The sequence below is a fragment of the Camelina sativa genome, chromosome 11 (genome assembly GCF_000633955.1).
Source record: "Camelina sativa cultivar DH55 chromosome 11, Cs, whole genome shotgun sequence".
Taxonomy (NCBI): domain Eukaryota; kingdom Viridiplantae; phylum Streptophyta; class Magnoliopsida; order Brassicales; family Brassicaceae; genus Camelina; species Camelina sativa.
Window position 1 is genome coordinate 17,305,339 of NC_025695.1, and position 19,692 is coordinate 17,325,030.

A 19,692-nucleotide genomic window follows, 5' to 3' on the forward strand; every position below is an offset into this window, starting at 1 on the left:
TTTGCTTTCTATATTACAACAGTCAAAATCTAATTTTGTGTTAATAGTATACAATTTTTTTTTCTTGTAGCAATTATTTCACCATTTCATAAAAATCTTATCCACCACTTTACTATTTAACCCCCCTTGCCTCCCCTCTAGTCCTACAATACAACCAAAACCAACCCTCAAGAACATAGAAGAAGTGATTTTCTCACTCAACAAACAAACAACAGTAATGATTCCAAGTTACGATCCAACTAATACAGAGGCTGGTCTAAAGCTTCTCGATGATCTAACCACAAATGCAGATACAATCCAGCAAGAAGTTCTCCACCAAATACTCTCTCGAAACTGTGGAACCGAGAATCTCAAGTCGTTTCTTGATGGAGAATCTGATAAGAATCAAGAAAGCTTCAAGAACAAAGTCCCGGTGGTGAATTATGAGGACATGAAGCCTTTCATCGAACGAATCACTGATGGAGAATCATCTGATATCCTCTCTTCTCAACCTATCGTTGAGCTCCTCACTAGGTAACACATTTTGTGTATATCAAAATATATAATGATCTATATAAATATAAAAAACTCTACAAAACTATGTTATACTTTGTCATCTCCAAATCAATTCTTGAAGTTGTCTTCCTTTTTTTTTGTATTACCCCACATGGTTTTAAAATAATAACTTTTAAAAACATTTATTCTCATTTATAACCTATATTTTGTTGAGGAGATGTTTAAACTAATAACCTATGTTTTTTTTGATCTATATGTTTTTATTAAAACGTTCAATAAATAATTATTATAATTTTAGCATGTAATACCAAAACTTAAGAAGTATTAGTTTTGTGCATTATGTAAGTTAACAATTAATGTAACACAACTATTACGGTATTACCTATATTGATTTGTATTTTTTACATCATATAGTAAAACCTCTATAAATTAATAATGTTGGGACCATGGAAATCTATTAATTTATAGAGGTTTTAATTTTTCAATAAATTAATAATTATTAATTTATAGAGAAACTTTCCTAATTTGCTAGAAAAAAATAAAAAATAAGATTTAATCGCTATAACTAATATTTTTATAAAATCAATTACAAGGAAAATAACAATTATCATGTTTTGAATATAACACTCAAAGATTTTTATATAGGAAAAATATTAAAAATAAACTCAAATAAAAATGGATGTGTATATATATATATATATACATATATTTAGATAATTTTATATAATTATTAATTTATATTATTGATGGACATATATTTCCAAAAGATTTTCAAAAAAATTATTATCTTATTATATTATAGAATTGTGTCCAAAGTTACACTAGTCTCATCTTGGGACCTGAAAAAATTATTAATTTATATAGATTATTAATTTACCGAGTATTAATTTATAGAGGTTCTACTGTATTTCGTATACAAATATAAATCTAAAATATTTTTGAAAACAGTGAAATAAATCAGGTTACATTATCAAACTCGCATATTCTTGAATTATTGGGGTTGCATTTAGTAATTCTTGGATAAATAATTAAATATATGATGCAGCTCGGGTACTTCTGGTGGCAAACCGAAATTGATGCCTTCTACGGCTGAAGAATTGGATAGGAAGACGTTTTTTTACAACATGCTTGTCCCCGTCATGAATAAGTAAGTCTAATAATAACTTGTTGATTCACATCTCAATTAAGAAGAATTAAAAAGGGAATGAGATTAACAGTGTTATATATGGGTTTTTTTAGGTATGTGAATGGACTAGATGAAGGTAAGGGAATGTATCTTCTGTTCATAAAACCAGAGATCAAGACTCCTTCTGGTCTAAAGGCTCGTCCTGTGTTAACAAGTTACTACAAAAGTCAACAATTCAAGAACAGACCATTCAACAAGTACAATGTTATCACCAGTCCTAACGAGACCATTCTTTGTGAAGACAACAAGCAAAGCATGTACTGTCAGCTTCTCTGCGGCTTAGTCCAGCGATCGCATGTCCTAAGACTCGGTGCTATCTTCGCCTCTGCCTTTCTCCGAGCCGTCAAGTTCTTGGAGAATAATTTCACTCAGCTCTGTGCCGACATCAGGACAGGTACTGTCACAAGCTGGATCACTGACTCGACATGTCGAGAGTCGGTTTTGTCCATCCTTAATGGTCCAAATCCTGAATTGGCTGATGAGGTTGAGGCTTTGTGCTCTTCTAAGTAATGGGAAGGAATCTTGAGAAGGATATGGCCTAAGACCAAGTACATAGAGGTGATTGTAACTGGCTCAATGGCTCAATACATTCCGACACTCGAGTTCTATAGCGGAGGTTTGCCTTTGGTTTCGGTAATGTATGCTTCCTCTGAGTGTTTCTTTGGTATCAACATTAATCCACTGTGTAAGCCATCTGATGTCTCCTACACACTTCTTCCTAACATGGCTTACTTTGAGTTCTTGCCCGTCGATGAAAAATCACATGAAGAGATTCACTCTGGATCATATGGTACTCTTAAGGACGAAGATCGTATTGTCGATCTTGTTAATGTTGAAACCGGCCGATACTATGAACTCGTCATCACCACGTTCGCAGGTCAGTTCTCTCTTGAAATTGACACGATTAACATGTTTACCATACAAAAAAAAAATGTTATGTTCTGTAAACTGTTTGAAGAAATTTGAATCAGTTCAGTTTAGTTTGATTTTTATATGTTCAATTTAGATTCTTTGACCTAGTGAGGGAAACGTGTAACACAAGAGTTCTTTGGGCTCTTTTTTCTAAACAGGTTTATACAGATACAAAGTAGGAGATATTCTGAAGGTGACCGGTTTCCACAACAAGGCGCCTCATTTCAGTTTCGTGGAGCGAAGAAACGTTGTCTTAAGCATCGACACAGACAAAACTAGCGAAGAAGATTTAATGAAGGCAGTGGCACAAGCCAAACCCTCAAGCTTCTTGCTCACTGAGTACACGAGCTATGCGGACACGTCATCAATCCCAGGGCATTACGTGCTCTTCTGGGAGCTGAAGTCACTTCACGATAACGACCCTCCAAAGCTAAACGAGAAGATAATGGAGGATTGTTGCTCTGAGGTGGAGGATAGTTTGGATTACGTGTACANCGACATCAGGACAGGTACTGTCACAAGCTGGATCACTGACTCGACATGTCGAGAGTCGGTTTTGTCCATCCTTAATGGTCCAAATCCTGAATTGGCTGATGAGGTTGAGGCTTTGTGCTCTTCTAAGTAATGGGAAGGAATCTTGAGAAGGATATGGCCTAAGACCAAGTACATAGAGGTGATTGTAACTGGCTCAATGGCTCAATACATTCCGACACTCGAGTTCTATAGCGGAGGTTTGCCTTTGGTTTCGGTAATGTATGCTTCCTCTGAGTGTTTCTTTGGTATCAACATTAATCCACTGTGTAAGCCATCTGATGTCTCCTACACACTTCTTCCTAACATGGCTTACTTTGAGTTCTTGCCCGTCGATGAAAAATCACATGAAGAGATTCACTCTGGATCATATGGTACTCTTAAGGACGAAGATCGTATTGTCGATCTTGTTAATGTTGAAACCGGCCGATACTATGAACTCGTCATCACCACGTTCGCAGGTCAGTTCTCTCTTGAAATTGACACGATTAACATGTTTACCATACAAAAAAAAAATGTTATGTTCTGTAAACTGTTTGAAGAAATTTGAATCAGTTCAGTTTAGTTTGATTTTTATATGTTCAATTTAGATTCTTTGACCTAGTGAGGGAAACGTGTAACACAAGAGTTCTTTGGGCTCTTTTTTCTAAACAGGTTTATACAGATACAAAGTAGGAGATATTCTGAAGGTGACCGGTTTCCACAACAAGGCGCCTCATTTCAGTTTCGTGGAGCGAAGAAACGTTGTCTTAAGCATCGACACAGACAAAACTAGCGAAGAAGATTTAATGAAGGCAGTGGCACAAGCCAAACCCTCAAGCTTCTTGCTCACTGAGTACACGAGCTATGCGGACACGTCATCAATCCCAGGGCATTACGTGCTCTTCTGGGAGCTGAAGTCACTTCACGATAACGACCCTCCAAAGCTAAACGAGAAGATAATGGAGGATTGTTGCTCTGAGGTGGAGGATAGTTTGGATTACGTGTACAGAAGATGCAGGAACAAAGACAAATCAATAGGTCCATTGGAGATAAGAGTGGTGAGTTTGGGTACTTTTGATTCGTTAATGGACTTTAGTATCTCTCAAGGATCTTCAGTGAATCAGTATAAGACTCCAAGATGTGTGAAATCTGGAGGAGCTCTTCAGATTCTCGATTCCAGAGTTATTGGGAGGTTCTTCAGCAAAAGAGTTCCTCAATGGGAACAACTTGGCTTAGATTCTTAGCTTTTCTGTTTATTTTTAATTTTTTAAGAGGGAGTGAGAATCCTCTAATGCAACTTCTACTAAGAGTTCTCATAGTCATGTGAGATTACGCATGAAGAATAAATTTTAGACTTTATCGTAGCAAACTTTTATTTGGGTGAAAATGCAAGTAAGAGACCAAAGTGATGTGTTTTTCTTGATGTGTTACATCCTTGGTCACAAAAATGGCTTTCTCGAAACCAAGAGTTTTTACTAAATTGGAAAATCTGAAAAACTAAGAAGAAATTTCATACCGATTCACAAAACCGCTGTTTAAGATCACCAAAGTGATGTGGTTTTCTTAATGTATTACATCCTTGGTCACAAGAATGGCTTTTCTTAAAACTAAGAGTTTTTATTAAATTCGAAAATCTAAAAAATTAAGAAGAAACTTCAAAAACAGATCCACAAAACCGCTGTTTAAGATCCTCAATGTTCATATAAATGCAAGTGAGAATCCTAAATTAGATATCTTCACTAAAGCACGAGTTGGCAGGTTGCTGAACTTCGAAAAGAATGTAACAACTCCTGGATCATCACCTTACGTTTATCCTCTGTCTCTGGAGTAGACTGAGACAAGATTGCCGCAGTCTTTAAGCAACAAGCATTTCTTAAAATGTATTTAACCACATCTACCTCTTTCTGCGATCCATGTATCCCTTTCCACTTGAAAGTTTCGAGACTCGACCTCATGCATTGAGGAACAGGATTCAATTCACTCTCCAAGGAAACCAGTGGTGGATCCACACAACTATCTTTATGATCCTGAGATCAAACATGAGTGTTTGGAATAAAGATTAATTGCACTAAATTAAACCAAAAGAAAAAAGGACTATATCGAAAAAAAACTTACATCATTCAGATCAATCTGTAGCTCTCGTAAATTAGGAGATTTCTCGAGTAACCGGGCAAGCAACTTTGACCAATTTGTATCACATGGACAGAGCTTCAAATTCTTAAGCTGGTTGAAGACAATACCGTCACAATTTAAAGCCTGTACAAGATGGAAAACGAATAAACAAAGGTGAATGAATAGCCAGGTTAATTAAATTGGTGTTCTAAAATGAGAACTATTGATGTGATGTAAACAAATTACCTCTTCCCCGTTGAATGATCTTATGCATAACGAAAGCCGCTTGAGGGATGTGATGGATCTAATGAAGTTGTTGGTATCATGGTATCTAGATTCGATATCAGCATCCTCTAACTTAGGCATATCTTTAAAATCGTAGGAGTAGCTATGATCAACTTCACTTTCACAATCATAGTGTGTAATTAATTTGAAATACTTCAAAGAAGGAGTGTTTATGACAAGCTCATTCAAATCAACATCTCTTGCTATCTTTAGGGCTAGTCTCTGCAAGGACGGCATGGTTACGTTCAGTGGTACTAAATCCTCTGGATAGTCGGGAAAGTCCATTAAACCTCGTTCCATAACAAGATCCTCAAGAACAGGGCAACTGGAAAGAAGTCGCTGAAGAGACTTGTCATTTAAGTAAGTCACACGACGAAGGAGCAAAGTTTTCAAAGAGGGAAGATAAGCTATACGAGGAACGTCCACGAATATTTCTTCTATCAGTTACAAGACCACTAGCGATTCGCAGGTATACAAACTACTCGGCAGTTTAGCAGGACGACACATAGTACAATGAAGGTTGATACTTAACTCACGGACGCAGCGATAAACTGCAATTACAACCCACATTTTGATATCCTTAGACTTAATTGATCCAAAGCTATTGGTCAAGTTGAGACGAAAGGTTTCTATGACGGGAGCTCTATGTAATGGCATATTTAAATTAACAAAAGCCCTTAAACTCAATTTTTCAGAGGGTGAGAGATTGGTATACTCGTACTCAAGCTTAGGCAAAAACATCCAAAGAAACTCCCATCTCTTCGACAAAATACTCGTGCTTACAGCGGTTCTTGTTGGAAGAAAAAATAGTACCTTCAATAGCAGTTCATCAGGTAACTGACCGATCCTGTCGTCCATCTCTTCACAATTTTTCCAAGATCTTTTGTTGATTTTAACCAAGATGCTTTTATCATTGACATAAACACAACCTTGTGGAAGAACAGCCACAAAGAAGCAACGAAACAGAAGAAAACCTAATATTTGTAGCTTAGGGTTAATGATGAACAGGCTTCACTAGGGCCGGGCTCTAACATATCTAATTACTATCTAGGGCTTGGGACAGACAACAATTCTTTAGTCCTTTAGTTAATTATTTCATTATAGAAATTGTTTTTTTTTTTGACAACATTTATGGAAATTGTTTTATAAGAAACTTTGGGTTTTGAATAAAAAAAGAAAAAAAAAATGTGGAAGCTGTTGTGAGCTGTTCGTACTTGTAGTGGTTATGTAAAGAATCCATAATAAAAATAGTACAAGTATACCATTTTTTAAGTAAACTTTTAAAGTTGTCTATGAATTTTTTTTCAGTTTAAATGTTACATATAAGTATATTGTTTTTTTTTCGTGAATGTCTGAACGAGATTATATATTTAATAATAAAAACATATAATGATGACGTAATATATATGACCAAATAATAAAAACCAATTATCTAGAGGGAAATAATTGGTCATAGCCAATGAAAAAATGATATTACAAGCCACATTTATTCAGATGTATAAAATCTGGAGGAGCTCAAAGTCATGTAAGAGCTACAAAAACAACATGATCAAATAACTTTATTTTTGTTTAGATAAAATTCATTATGCAAGATCATCAAAGTTCATATAAACGAAAACATGCACTGATAAAAATCCTCACTCAAATTCACATACGAATTGGCATGCTGTTGAACTAAAAGTGATTGCAGTCTCCTGGACCGTCGCCTCTGGAGCGTTCTCAAGCACGACTGTCGCAGTCTTTAAGCGAGACGCATATTTAAAGATATATTTCAACAGATGACTCGCTTTCTCCGTCGCAATCATCTTTGTCCACTTGAAAGTTTCAAGAGTCGATAACAAACATTTAGGAACACAATTTAGTTCATTCTCCCAGCTAACCCATGGATTGAAAAGACTCATTTCATGATCCTGAGATCAAACATGAGAGCTTAGCTTAAACATTAATTGAAAAGTAAATTAAACCAAATGAAAATGACTTTAAACGAACAAACTCACAGCATGCTGATAGATCTCCAGCTCTTGTAAATTAGGAGAGTCGTTGAGTAACCGGGCAAGTAACTTTGACCAATTTGAATCACATTGACACAACTTCAGATGTTTAAGATGATTGAAGGCAATACCCGCACGATATAACGCCTGCACACGACGGCAAATGATTCAAAATTAAGGAAACCTGGTTTAGTGTCTAAAATGATATCGATATGAAAATATTTATTACCTCTTGGGTATCGACTCTTATGCATAATGTAAGACGCTTAACATATGTGATCGATGAAACAAACTTGTCCAAACCAAGGTTTACGGAATCAATATAAACCTCCTCCAGGTTGGGCATAGTGTTAGAATCAAAGGAGTAATTATCATCCTCACTAGCACCGTCATCAATAATTTTGAAATACTTCAAAGAAGGAGTTCTTACCACAAGCTCACGAAAATCATTAGTTCTTAATATCTCAATAGTTAGTCTCTGTAAGGAGGGGACAATTACCTTCCATGTTCCAAGATAGTCAAATTCACTTCGTTCCAACACTAGATCTTCAAGAACAGGGCAACTGGAAAGGAGTTTCGTAAGAGAATTCTCATATGAGTAAGTCACACGTCGAAGGAACAAAGTTTTCAAGAAGGGGAGACATGCCATGCGAGGAACATCGATGAGAACATCGTCATTCAGGTTCAAGATCACTAGCGATTTGCATATATACAAACTACTAGGCAATCTAGCAGGATGCCTCATAACATAATCTGAATGAATTACCCTGAAGGCAAGACTTAACTCACGGATACAGTGAGAAACTGCAAATGCAACCCATAGTTCAATAGCTTGAGGCTCAAATGTTTGAACTGGTCCATTGAACTTGAGACGCAAACTTTCTATAACCGGAGCCTTATGAAGTGGCAAATTCAGATTTATAAAACGATTAAACCTCTCTTGCTCATCAGGAGAATAATCAGAGCAATCGTACTCAAGCTTAGGCAACCACATCCAAAGAAACTCCCATCGCTTGGATAAAATACTTGTCCTAACTGCAGTTTTAGTTGGGAGAAGCAGCAATATCTTCAAGAGTAATTCATCAGGCAACCCACTAATCTTATCCTTATCTTCAGAATCTTGACATTTCTCTTTTTTTCTCATCGTTGATTCTCTTGTCATTTCTCTTGTCAATGACTTACGCGCCGTCTTGCAATACCAATATTGTGGTCTCTCTGAGTAAGTAATAAAAGAAGAACATAAGATAACCGAAGAAAATCTTAAATTGTCATAGGTTGGGAGTTGAAATAATATATATAAGGACTAGGCCGACAAACATGGTTGTCCTCTTGATTCCTTGAAATTATCGTAAATGTTCACTCAATATTTGATACCATATTTATGTAAAATCTTGAACAAACATATATCCAGCAAACCCTTTTATGTTCCATATATACAAGCGTATTCAAAATCAAACCAAAAATTTCATGTGTAACAAATTTAATGTCACACCCATTTCTCCGATTATGTAAAAATCATAATTGTATCAACTTACCTCATGTTCTCAAGAAAATGGAGTATCCAACTGCGTCTTGATATAGAATCGGTTTAGATCTCGCTTGCTTCTTAATTATGAACTCTTTAGAAACTCCGTCTACCCTCTTCTATCCATTAAAATCGCCGTTTTTTTCTCTCTCTCTCTGAGTAGGTATCATGTCTTATCTTCAAAGCCTAGGAATATCTAAATACCCTTTAAAAATTTCCAAACGACGTCATTTCGAGAAGAACCAAAAACGACGTCGTCCTATTTTATAAAGTAATTTCCGTTTAAGTATTCAAAAACAGTTTGACTTATTTAAATATGGTCAAAGTATGTAAACCAAAATCTAACATTGTCAAACAAAAATGTTACGAATCTTTGGGTAGTCTTTCACGGTATATGGCCAAATTTCAAGTACCATCTTAATATATAGCATTTACAAATTCCATGCTGTTATAATTTGCTATCAATGCCCACTTTTTTTTTATATAAACATTTCATGTTACTTTCTTCTATATGTTGAATCTTGGAAAACAAAATAAAAGTTGTTTTTCTTTAGTCTTCTCTAGCTACAGAGGTATGGACTTCATTCTTCTTCCATCAAACACTCCCAACCCTCTGATTTCCATGATATTTTAGACTAGGTAACAGGTACGTACAGTGTTCCAAAACTCAGAGCGAATTCAAAAAAACAAACTATGCAATTTCAAAACCATCAAACACTCCCCAACTGTAACGTCCCGACCGCCACCTCTTAGTGGGTCCTATGTCTAATCCCAGTCCATGAGGCCACCTTCCTTAATGGGCCTCACGTTCTCTCTCTAGGCCCGTGAGCCCACCCATATCCGACGGCCGGTTTGCTATGTCCGGGAGGCTTTTAAAGACTTGTTACCGTCCCTACAAATCACCACATGATCTTTTCCTGTGTTTTGTCCTCACTCGCACAGTTCCGACAGTCACTTCCCGGAAGGTCACCCAAGCTAAGACTACTCCAGCATAAACACGCTTAACTGTGAAGTTCTCTTAGGACTCTTGACCGTAAAAATAAGTGCACTTTGGTGACATAGGTTGCCAAATCAATTCTTTTAAACCTCTGCGCAAGTCTCTGAAACCAGGGTGTCACACCAACCCTCTGGTACGTACGTAGGTACATACACCGTCCAAAAACTGTGATTTAATAGAGAAAACTGGAAGTTTAGATACAACTTAGCCTATACGGACTGCAGCAACCTCTTAGCTTCTTCTTGGACTATGTTACGAGAGAGAGTTATTTGTCCGCTTGGTTCAGATTTTGACATTTCTTTTTTTAGTGAACAAGTGGCAGAATAATCGTACTTTTCAGAATAATCGTACTTTTCTCTAATTATCATAGGTTTGGACTTGGGATGATATATCTAATTACGACCTAGGCCGACAAACATGCTTGTCCTCTTAATTTAAATTTCATGATGGTTAATTAAAAATTGTTGGCGTCGATGAATGTCAATTCCATAAATTTAATCATAAATGTTCACTCAATCTATTTGATATCATACTTATTTTTGTAAAATCTTGAACAACCATATATCCCACAAAGCCTTTTAGGTTCCGTATATTCTATAAGCCTACTCGATATCAAACAAAAAATTAAGGGAAAATAACTAGAATGACTAATATGTTGGAGTTAATGAGTAGAATGACTTATATATTTTAAAAATAACTAGAATCTAATTATCTATAATATGAAAGATGACCAACTGTCCTTTTTTGAGTGCCACATCAGCATGCAAGAATGTGCCACCTATAAGCACAAAAAAAAAATCCTAAGCTTTTGGACTTCTCTTACGTTTTAGAAGATGGTATAACTGCTCTAATAATAAAAAACAGAATTGAGGAAGATCATTATTATAATACCGGTATATATTGACGTTTTCTCCGTTACCTACACAAATACACTCAATTGGCTCTCTTCTTCAGTTTCATCTTCTCTATCTTCTGCAATCTGCATACTAGACTAATTAATATGTTTGTTTCATGAGGACTCCTAGGCCAAACAGAAGCCACTCCCCGCCAAAGTCTTTGGCAGCCGCGCAATATGACTTGAAATCTAGATAAAGATCAGCGATCGCTAAGGTATTGTACGCATTGAGATTCAGCCTCATGGGATATCCAAACAAGAAGCCGCACGGAATGATTACAGTGAGATCGATGAAGGATGTATATTATTTGAAGATGAGGAGAGGAAAAACTAAAAATGCTAAGAAGCTGTTGAGCTGAGTCGACGGTTCTTCTAGAAATGCTTTAGCTTTGAGGCATAGGAAAACTGAGCAAGGCTGGCTAAGAGACTGTTCAAGGATACCCTCAGTACAGAAACCTCTTTTGAGAGCTTTGCTCGTATCTGTTCTCAATGTCTCTTTTTTTAATTGTTGTTAGGTATTATTCATTAATGAAACTAAGATTTAACCGGGTGTAGAGTAGAAATGTTGTTTTATTTTTGTTTGGTAGGTGGAAGAATCAGCTTATTCCTGCAGGGTCTTAATTAAGATGGTAGCACAATGATTATGAAACTCATTATCGGAGGAGATGTAAAAGCCTTTGATCTGCCAAATGCATATTGTCAAGGTAAAATCCTCAGAGATGGTTCTCAATCATGTAGAATCGATTTGTAATTTTTAAGGTTTTATAAACATATCCATAGTTTATTATAGCTCTAGACGTAGTCTCCTCATTTGAGCTTTTAAAATCATCCTGCAACAAAACAATAATTTTCATGAAATATTATAGGTAAAAATAACAGGTACATATACGACCAATAAAAAACAAATCGACTTTGATTATAACGTATATGAAGCTCTGAGATGAATAAGATTAAGATGTTCAATCTTCTCCTATATAGGATTCTTAAAGAATGGTCTTTGGGAAAGGCCTACAAGCTTGGCTTGCAACTCGTGTCTAACGACTCAACCTCTAAACTTTGTCTCGTCCTAAAGTTTTTTTTTCCAGCATTAAAAAGTCCTAAATTTTTTCAGCATTTAAAAGCAATACTCTGTTATTAGCTGCCAAAAGAAATGTAAAAAGTTATTTTTCCTTTTGAACACAGTTTCACATGTAATTCAAAAAAAAAAAAAAATGATCTTTGATTCAATAAAATAATCTTTCATTTATCGGGTAACATATTACAGACTTTTAACTTTTAGAATACATACACATCCTAACATTTTAGAATTTATTGTAGGTTTATAGGTGAAGAATTACCACAAAGAGGATTTCTTGACATTGTTGTGGATGGCTGTTCAATATAAATCATGAGCACGACTACTGCAAAACGCATTCAAAACTAAATTAGTTAGGGTAAATAAATCTCCAAAATATTCTACGTACGATATCCCAGAGAGTAATTTTATCTTAGGCGATGCTTCATCAGATATATATGCTAAAAAATTTCTTTCTGAGTTTGTAGTGTTTTCAGCACTATGTCAATTGTATTCGGTACTTGGGTTAAAGGCAAAACCACTAACAAGCAGACTCTAAAATACAAAATACACTGATGGATGTTGAAGCAATCCTAAATAACAAAATGTTGTTGAGATCCTCTTCCCATTGAAAATAAACTTGAATCTATTTAGGATGAAAGAGTAGATGGAGTTCTCAGGAAAGAAGATGAGTCTATTTTTTCAAGGTTTTTTCTTATCTATCTAAGACGTTGAAAAAACTAAAGTACAAGAAGAAAACTCAAACAATGCTAAAAATAATTGATTTAAAGAAAAATCGAACTGCAGTTAATTAAGTAGAGAAAATTGATATCTCTCCCACGTAAGTAGAGAAAATCTAATATAAAATACAAAAGCGCTTGCACGGTTGTAGTTCTAGATTCTAAATGATTGTAAATGTAAAGGTTTATAATAACTCAACCGAACTGTCCATTTGAGCATATGTTGAAGACACATCTATTATATACTATCATACTATAAAATACGAATAGGAAAAACCCGCAGCGTAGCGCAAGTACTAATCTAGTGACTCATAAATTCTGCAGCCTCCAATAGATCATAGTTTTTGGTGGAGGAAATGTATGGGTAAACTACATCCTGCCAAAAAAAAACAAATCAACATACATTCAATTCGTTTATCAATTATTAAAAAATTCAATATATTCAAAGATAAGGGAGATAAATAAAAAATGAATAGTAGTCAACTAACCTTTTTTCCAATTGATTTTTTTCTACGAGGAGGAGTTCATCATAGGATACTTTTGCAGCACCTCTCCAATTAGAACATCGAGTAGCTGTAATCTCCTTGTCAATCTTCTCTCCCAACAGTTCTCCAATGACACGAACTTGGAGAGCATATGAGAAACCATTGAGGATGTAACTTATGGGATTCTTCAGTTTTTTCCTTGCTTCCATGATAGAGTTAACTAAATAGTCAAAAGCTACAAGACCCCAAGGATAAGTCCTAACCTTATCAAGATCCATTGCCAGCTTGATGTATGAATGTGGTATAGCTTTCTTATCATCTTTAGCCATTACCAACCCAACAATTACACAAACATACACAAACCGAATGTTGGGAGCTGCTTCAATGTTGGGAGCTGCTTTCTTCTCATCTTCTCATCTTCTCATCTTCTTTTTTTCCCCACGTGGGAGCTGCTTCAAGGTGGGTCTTCATAAAACTTTGAATGGTAATGATCCCACCTCTCTTCAATTATTTACTCCAAAACCCATTATAGTCTGTCCAATTCTCTGAATCACCATTAAATCGTCATTGTACTTTAGCCCAGTAACTGCATGAAATTCTTGCATGGAAAATCTAAGTGGCTTCTTACCAAACAAAAACCACAGCTCATGTATTCTCTTTGTCACCAACTGCCTACACATGATGTTGTGTATCAACCGAGCTGAGTACCCAAGACCATTCTCATACAATGCAAATATATGTGAGAAAACTGGATCACCCTTCACAATCTCATACTCCTCTGGTAATGCGCTCTTGATCTTGTGTAAAATAGACGTTCGACATGAGTTATTTATCTGGCCAACTTGTGGCTCATTTCCAACTTCCATAAGGCGCTTAGGATACCTGTTTTCCATTCCTGCCAAATAAAATAAAAGATGAATTAGTATGAATTAGCCACAACTGAAATAAATCAAATATTACAAATCACATATTTAGACATGATAAATGGTTTCAAATAAATTGTAATGGAATTCTACATACCTAAGAAGTGGTGAAGATGCAACAAGCGAAGATGCGAGAAGCTAAGAAGCAGTGAGAGAAGGAAATGCCTCTGAAATCATAACAAAAATCAACAAAGATATGAGAAAAGTAAATACTAAAGACTTCAATTTTGCAAAACAAAAAAATACAGATTACTAAAAGTATGATTTAAAAACAAGAAAACTCTGATTATTCATCATTTAGATGCAAAACAGGAATTTGAAAACAAAAAAAACACTAACAAATGAATCAAACGGAGAGATGATACAATACTAGCAGGATCCATACTACACGTCACTATAGAACAATAAGTATATGAAAAGCTGACCTCTAGAACCTTTAAAGAATCTATGATGCATGTAAACAGGGACGTTTTCTGATCTCTATATGCTGTTTTTGAGCAAACATAAGCCAGTCGATATGAGAACTGTATGTTTTCTAAGTGGACCCAAGTTTTCGTCAAATTGATACCTCACTTTATAAATGTAAGTTATAACCAAACGAGATATGATTTTTAACCAGACAATCAGACAATCACAGTTGTATCTCAACTTTAAGAAAAAAGCTGTACTTTGATTCTAATCTTGTCAGTCTACAACAACAGAATTCCATACTCACCTCTTGATCGAACAGCCTCCCTTTACTGGCTCTTACTGGTATCAAATTCTGATGGTGCTTTTGTTGAGGACATTGACATTTGCGACTTATGATCAGAACATGCTCTCAGCCATGGTTAGTCTCTGAAGAATATAATTGTGTAACATCCGCGAACCGGAATCCCGGTTTAAGATGTGCATCAGTCGATGCTGGTGATGCATCGGTCGATGCAAGGTCCCGTTTGTGCAGTTCAACTTAAGTAAAACGCTGCGTTTTGGGTTAGGGAAAAAACCCTTAAGTCGAGGTTTTGTCTCATTAGTCGTGTTTAGCCGCTTTTGAGAAAAAAGAAAGAGAGAAAAGTGTTCTTGAGTGTTCTTGAAGATTTTGGGTGATTTGAGGCGGTTCCTGTAGAGATCTGTAGCTGGGATCGTTGTAGGAGCTTCCTAAGAACGTTTTCCTTCTTGTGTAAGGTTCATAATCGTCTTGGAAAAGGTAAGTGCATGACCATGGCTTATCTAAGCTGGAGATTTCTCTGATCTGCTTGATTATGTGTTGTGTGGCATGTTAGAATGTTATTTAAGGCTTTGTGAGGCTTTCTTGTGGTTTGGGATCGAGTTTGACGTTTGTAGGAACGAAGATCCGGCGAGAAGGTTTGGGGAAATTGATGCTCGGCATGTGTGTCGGTCGATGCATTGCAAGGACGGCGCGTTTGACCTAGGAGCATCGGTCGATGCCATGTGGAGGCGTCGGTCGATGCTATTAGGGATTTCGTACTATGTTGAGCATGCGTCGGTCGATGCGATGTGAGTATCGGTTGATGCAAGTGAACCTTGCATCGGTCGATTTAGACCATGCGTCGGTCGATGCAAACCCCAGTTGGTGTCGGTCGATGCATGTGTTGGTGTCGGTCGATGCAGAGCCCTAGTTTGTTGTTGTTTGGTTATTGATTGTTGGTTGATGGTTAGAGATGTCTCTATTTCTTGTGTGTATAGCCCAGTGTGTGGGAGGATTGCCTTACTGAGTGTTTATAAAATACTCATGCATTGCAATTTGTGTTTGTGGTGCAGGTAAAGCAAAGTGTGATCGTGGAATCCAGGCAATGAAGAGGAGGATGTTCTAGTGTCTCATTTGGTGGTTGTCTGGTTATGCTAGGTTGCTAGAGTTGAGTCATTAGAACATTGTTTAGGATTGCTGGTTCTTTGATTCATGTAGTTTGATTATTTATTATGAGTTAAAGCCGATTATTGAATATTGGTTGTTTATTATTGTATATTCATTGGTATTGTTTATTATTTCTGCTGTTTGGTGTGCTTGTGGTTAGGTGGCTAGTGGGTATGGGACCACTAGTTGTAGTGTATTTATTATTATTATTATTTTATATATTTATTATTTATTATTAAAAAAAACGGATCAGGTCATTTCAAATTGACTGCAAAGAGAATATAAAGAGGGTCATGACTGATATAGAGAGTGATGTTCATATATTTCACCTTGTTTTATCTTTGTTTATTTACACATTTTGCATGATTTACTAGCTTGTTTAGCCATTATTGAGTAATTTTAGGACTGTTTATGCATTAGAGTAGGGTTTCATTGCATTGCATTGTTTCTTGCATAATCAGGTGATTTAGGACCCAAAGGAGCATGGAGAAGTGCTGAAGGAGAGTGGAGCCATCAAGAGAAGCAGACAAAGGTGCTAGAGCAGAAGAGAACTAAGATCTGGAAGTCCACTCGACCACCACACTCGACAAGACACTCGACCGTGTGAGGAGAGGGACTCAACCGATTGGAAGAAGCAAAAGAAGAGGTCCATGCACTCGACCGAGCACATGGTCGAGTTGACTGAGCCGCCTCCCTATTTTGTCTTCTAGCCATTTTAGGGTTTCCCTTCCTTCCTATATAAACCTATTGTACTCTATGGCCGCCAAGAAGCCACTTTAGAGAGAAAATATCTAAGAAACCTAGTTTTTACCCTTTTGGAAATATTTATTTTTTGCTTAGATCATTAGCCACTTTTTCTTGTATTTTTCTCTAGATTTTTGATACTTGTTGGTTCCCTAACTTTCAAAGTATTAAGAATTTGAGTTTGCTTCTTTGTTCAATATTGTAGATCTTTGTCTCATCTTTCTAATCATGCAAGTTTCATTAATTTCTGGGTTTATGATTTTGTTCATCATGATTTAGTTTTTGCTTAGATCATTAGCCACTTTTTCTTATATTTTTCTCTAGATTTTTGATACTTGTTGGTTCCATAACTTTCAAAGTATTAAGAATTTGAGTTTGCTTCTTTGTTCAATATTGTAGATCTTTGTCTCATCTTTCTAATCATGCAAGTTTCATTAATGTCTGGGTTTATGATTTTGTTCATCATGTTTAGTGATTCTAAGTAGTGTGTTAGGATCTTAGGGATGGATAAGGCTGGATAAGAGTTATGGTTGCTTAGATTGATCAAGATTGATTGTTTAAATGTCTCTTCTAGATTAGATATGCTCTATGCTGTTCTTATATCTGAGAGGGTAAGAATAGATCTTAAGCTTCTTAGCATCATACCAATGTTTAAGTTGTTAGATAAAGCTAATGCTAGAGACTATCATGCTTAACCTGAGAGATTGGATGTTTAAGATGATTTTTGACATTGATGATCTGGATCTTAATGCCTGCTTTTATATGTCTTAGCTAGTGAGAACTAGGTCTAGGAGTATCTAAGCTTGATTGTTATTGTCATGAGAATGGATTAACAAGTATTAGAAGATCATTGTCTAGAGATAGCTCACTGTTGATTGAGATTTGTTGATCAGTTTAGGTGATTATAACTTAAGTCCAACCCATGAACCCATCCCTAGGACCTACTTTGTTTATTGATTTCTCTATTTGATTACTGTTATTCGCTTCCTGTTTGATTCGCTTTCATTTTGCTCTGTTTTGATTGTTGATTTTGGTTTTGTTCTTCGTATCAACCCACTCGACCTAGTACTCGATCGAGCATACGATCGAGTGCTTGCTCGAGCTCCTTCCAGAGTTCTTGTTTATGTTCTGCATCTTTCTAGTTTCATTCCTGTTTCATTGCATTCACCCTTGTTTAATCCTGCTGCATTTACTGTCTTGTATTAGTGTAGTTTTTGCTCTTGTTAGGATCATTTTTGTTTTATTTACATTGTTCAATTTGCATTTAGTCTCTTATCTTAGTAGTTTTACATTCTGCATTTCATCATTATCACTAGGTTGTTAGAACAAAACCATTTTCATACTTGGTTTAACTTAGATAAGTGTTCACATCCTGATTGCTTGCATCTTACTCATTATGGATTGACATCTCTTATATTACAACAACATAAGAGTAATTGAAACCTCTTACATTCCACCTGACCATTCATCATCATCCATACTTATGTCTGTTTGTTTGATTGCATCATTCATTCATTCATAAGAAACCACACAAAAACAAAGTGTTTCAATTTGGCGCCGTTGCCATTTGAGTAAATGTTTGTGACATTCAGGATTTACACAAGTTTAAGATTAAGTTCTATTGTTCACTTGATCACTACTGATTAACTTCTTCATCTGCTTGGTTGTTTTGAATCTCAGGTACCAACTCGACCCAACACTCGACCGTCTGCACGTCTGAGTGATTGATCGAGCCATTAGTCTTCTCGTCTCAGTCGGTTCAGTCTTCAACTCGAGTCTGTGCTCGATCGAGTGTCTGTTCAAGCTAGCGATCGAGTAAGTTGATGCAAACTAGATCCAAGGGAAACCAGAATCTTCAAAGGTACCTTGATCATATCAACCGCCTACCAAGAGACTTGCGGCAACAGAAAACCAGAATCCTTCAGGAATAGGAACAACAGTTACTGATGGATCCACCAATGCAACATAATTAAAGGCCAAGGCAAATTGGAGCAGGAGATGCTCCCAATACACATACACAGAGAGCTGGCATAATACCTCCTGCAGTAGCCAACAACAATTTTGAAATTAAGAGTGGGCTAATCACTATAATCCAGTCCAACAAATTCCATGGATTGCCAATGGAGGATCCTTTGAATCATCTAGATGAATTTGATAGGCTTTGTGGCCTCACAAAGATCAATGGTGTGAGTGAGGATAGCTTTAAGCTTAGGTTGTTTCCATTCTCTCTAGGAGACAAAGCTCACTTATGGGAGAAGACACTACCAACAGGAGCCATAACCACATGGGATAGGTGTAAGAAGGTCTTCTTAGCCAAATTCTTCTCCAATGCCAGAACAGCAAGGTTAAGGAATGCGATTTCAGGCTTTGCACAGAAGAACAATGAGACATTTTGTGAAGCTTGGGAGAGATTCAAGGGCTACCAAACACAGTGTCCACACCATGGGTTCAGTAATGAGTCACTGCTCAGCACAGTGTACAGAGGGGTTCTTCCCAAGATAAAGATGTTGCTGGACACAACCTCAAATGGATACTTCCTCAACAAGCATGTAGATGACGGCTGGGAGCTAGTTGAGAACTTGGCCTAATCTGATGGGAACTACAGTGAGTACTATGATAGAACAGTAAGGTTTGTTGATTCTGCACAAGATGAGAAGTATAAAAAAGACTTGAAGATTGTTAATGATAAGTTAGACAAGATTCTGCTTAGTCAACAGAAGAACATTCACTTTCTTGGTGATGAGGATACAACAATTCAAGATGGGGAGAATGAGATAGCTGAGCTGTGTTATGTGCAGAACCAAGGTGGTTTCAAGCCTTACAACCAGTTCAAGCCCAACAATCTATCTTATAGGAGTACAAATGTGGCAAACCCACAAGACTAAGTCTATCCACCACAACAAGCACAACAGCAGCACAATTATGTACCCAAGCAGCAACAACAAGGTTATCAGGCTCCAATGTCTCCCCCACCAGGGTT

At 36.4% G+C, this 19,692-nt stretch overlaps 2 protein-coding genes and 2 pseudogenes across 2 annotated transcripts; 2 read left to right on the forward strand and 2 right to left on the reverse strand.

The window, feature by feature from the left end:
- On the forward strand, positions 218-4,350 carry LOC104728070 (annotated as a pseudogene).
- Positions 4,749-6,461, reverse strand: LOC109125146 (annotated as a pseudogene).
- Positions 6,994-9,159, reverse strand: LOC104728071 (putative F-box/LRR-repeat protein At4g15060). Its single transcript, XM_019232743.1, has 4 exons — positions 9,030-9,159; positions 7,724-8,709; positions 7,501-7,641; positions 6,994-7,413 (listed from the first exon to the last, which is right to left on the reverse strand). The coding sequence occupies exons 2-4, from the start codon at positions 8,654-8,656 to the stop codon at positions 7,141-7,143; spliced, it is 1,347 nt and encodes a 448-aa protein (XP_019088288.1). The 5' UTR covers positions 8,657-8,709; positions 9,030-9,159; the 3' UTR covers positions 6,994-7,140.
- LOC104728072 lies at positions 18,833-19,597 on the forward strand. The gene is made up of 2 exons (XM_010447109.1): positions 18,833-19,056; positions 19,318-19,597. The coding sequence occupies exons 1-2, from the start codon at positions 18,833-18,835 to the stop codon at positions 19,595-19,597; spliced, it is 504 nt and encodes a 167-aa protein (XP_010445411.1).

What these genes read in the sequence shown, in the direction of transcription:
- LOC104728071 (XM_019232743.1), bottom strand. Translation starts at nt 8,656, where the DNA reads ATGACAAGAGAATCAACGATGAGAAAAAAAGAGAAATGTCAAGATTCT. An exon ending in TAAGAGTCGATACCCAAGAG is followed by an intron (nt 7,642 to 7,723) that starts GTAATAAATATT and finishes CGTCGTGTGCAG; the next exon opens with GCGTTATATCGTGCGGGTAT. An exon ending in TGGAGATCTATCAGCATGCT is followed by an intron (nt 7,414 to 7,500) that starts GTGAGTTTGTTC and finishes GTTTGATCTCAG; the next exon opens with GATCATGAAATGAGTCTTTT.
- LOC104728072 (XM_010447109.1), top strand. Translation starts at nt 18,833, where the DNA reads ATGGAGGATCCTTTGAATCATCTAGATGAATTTGATAGGCTTTGTGGC. An exon ending in TCCAATGCCAGAACAGCAAG is followed by an intron (nt 19,057 to 19,317) that starts GTTAAGGAATGC and finishes TGGGAACTACAG; the next exon opens with TGAGTACTATGATAGAACAG.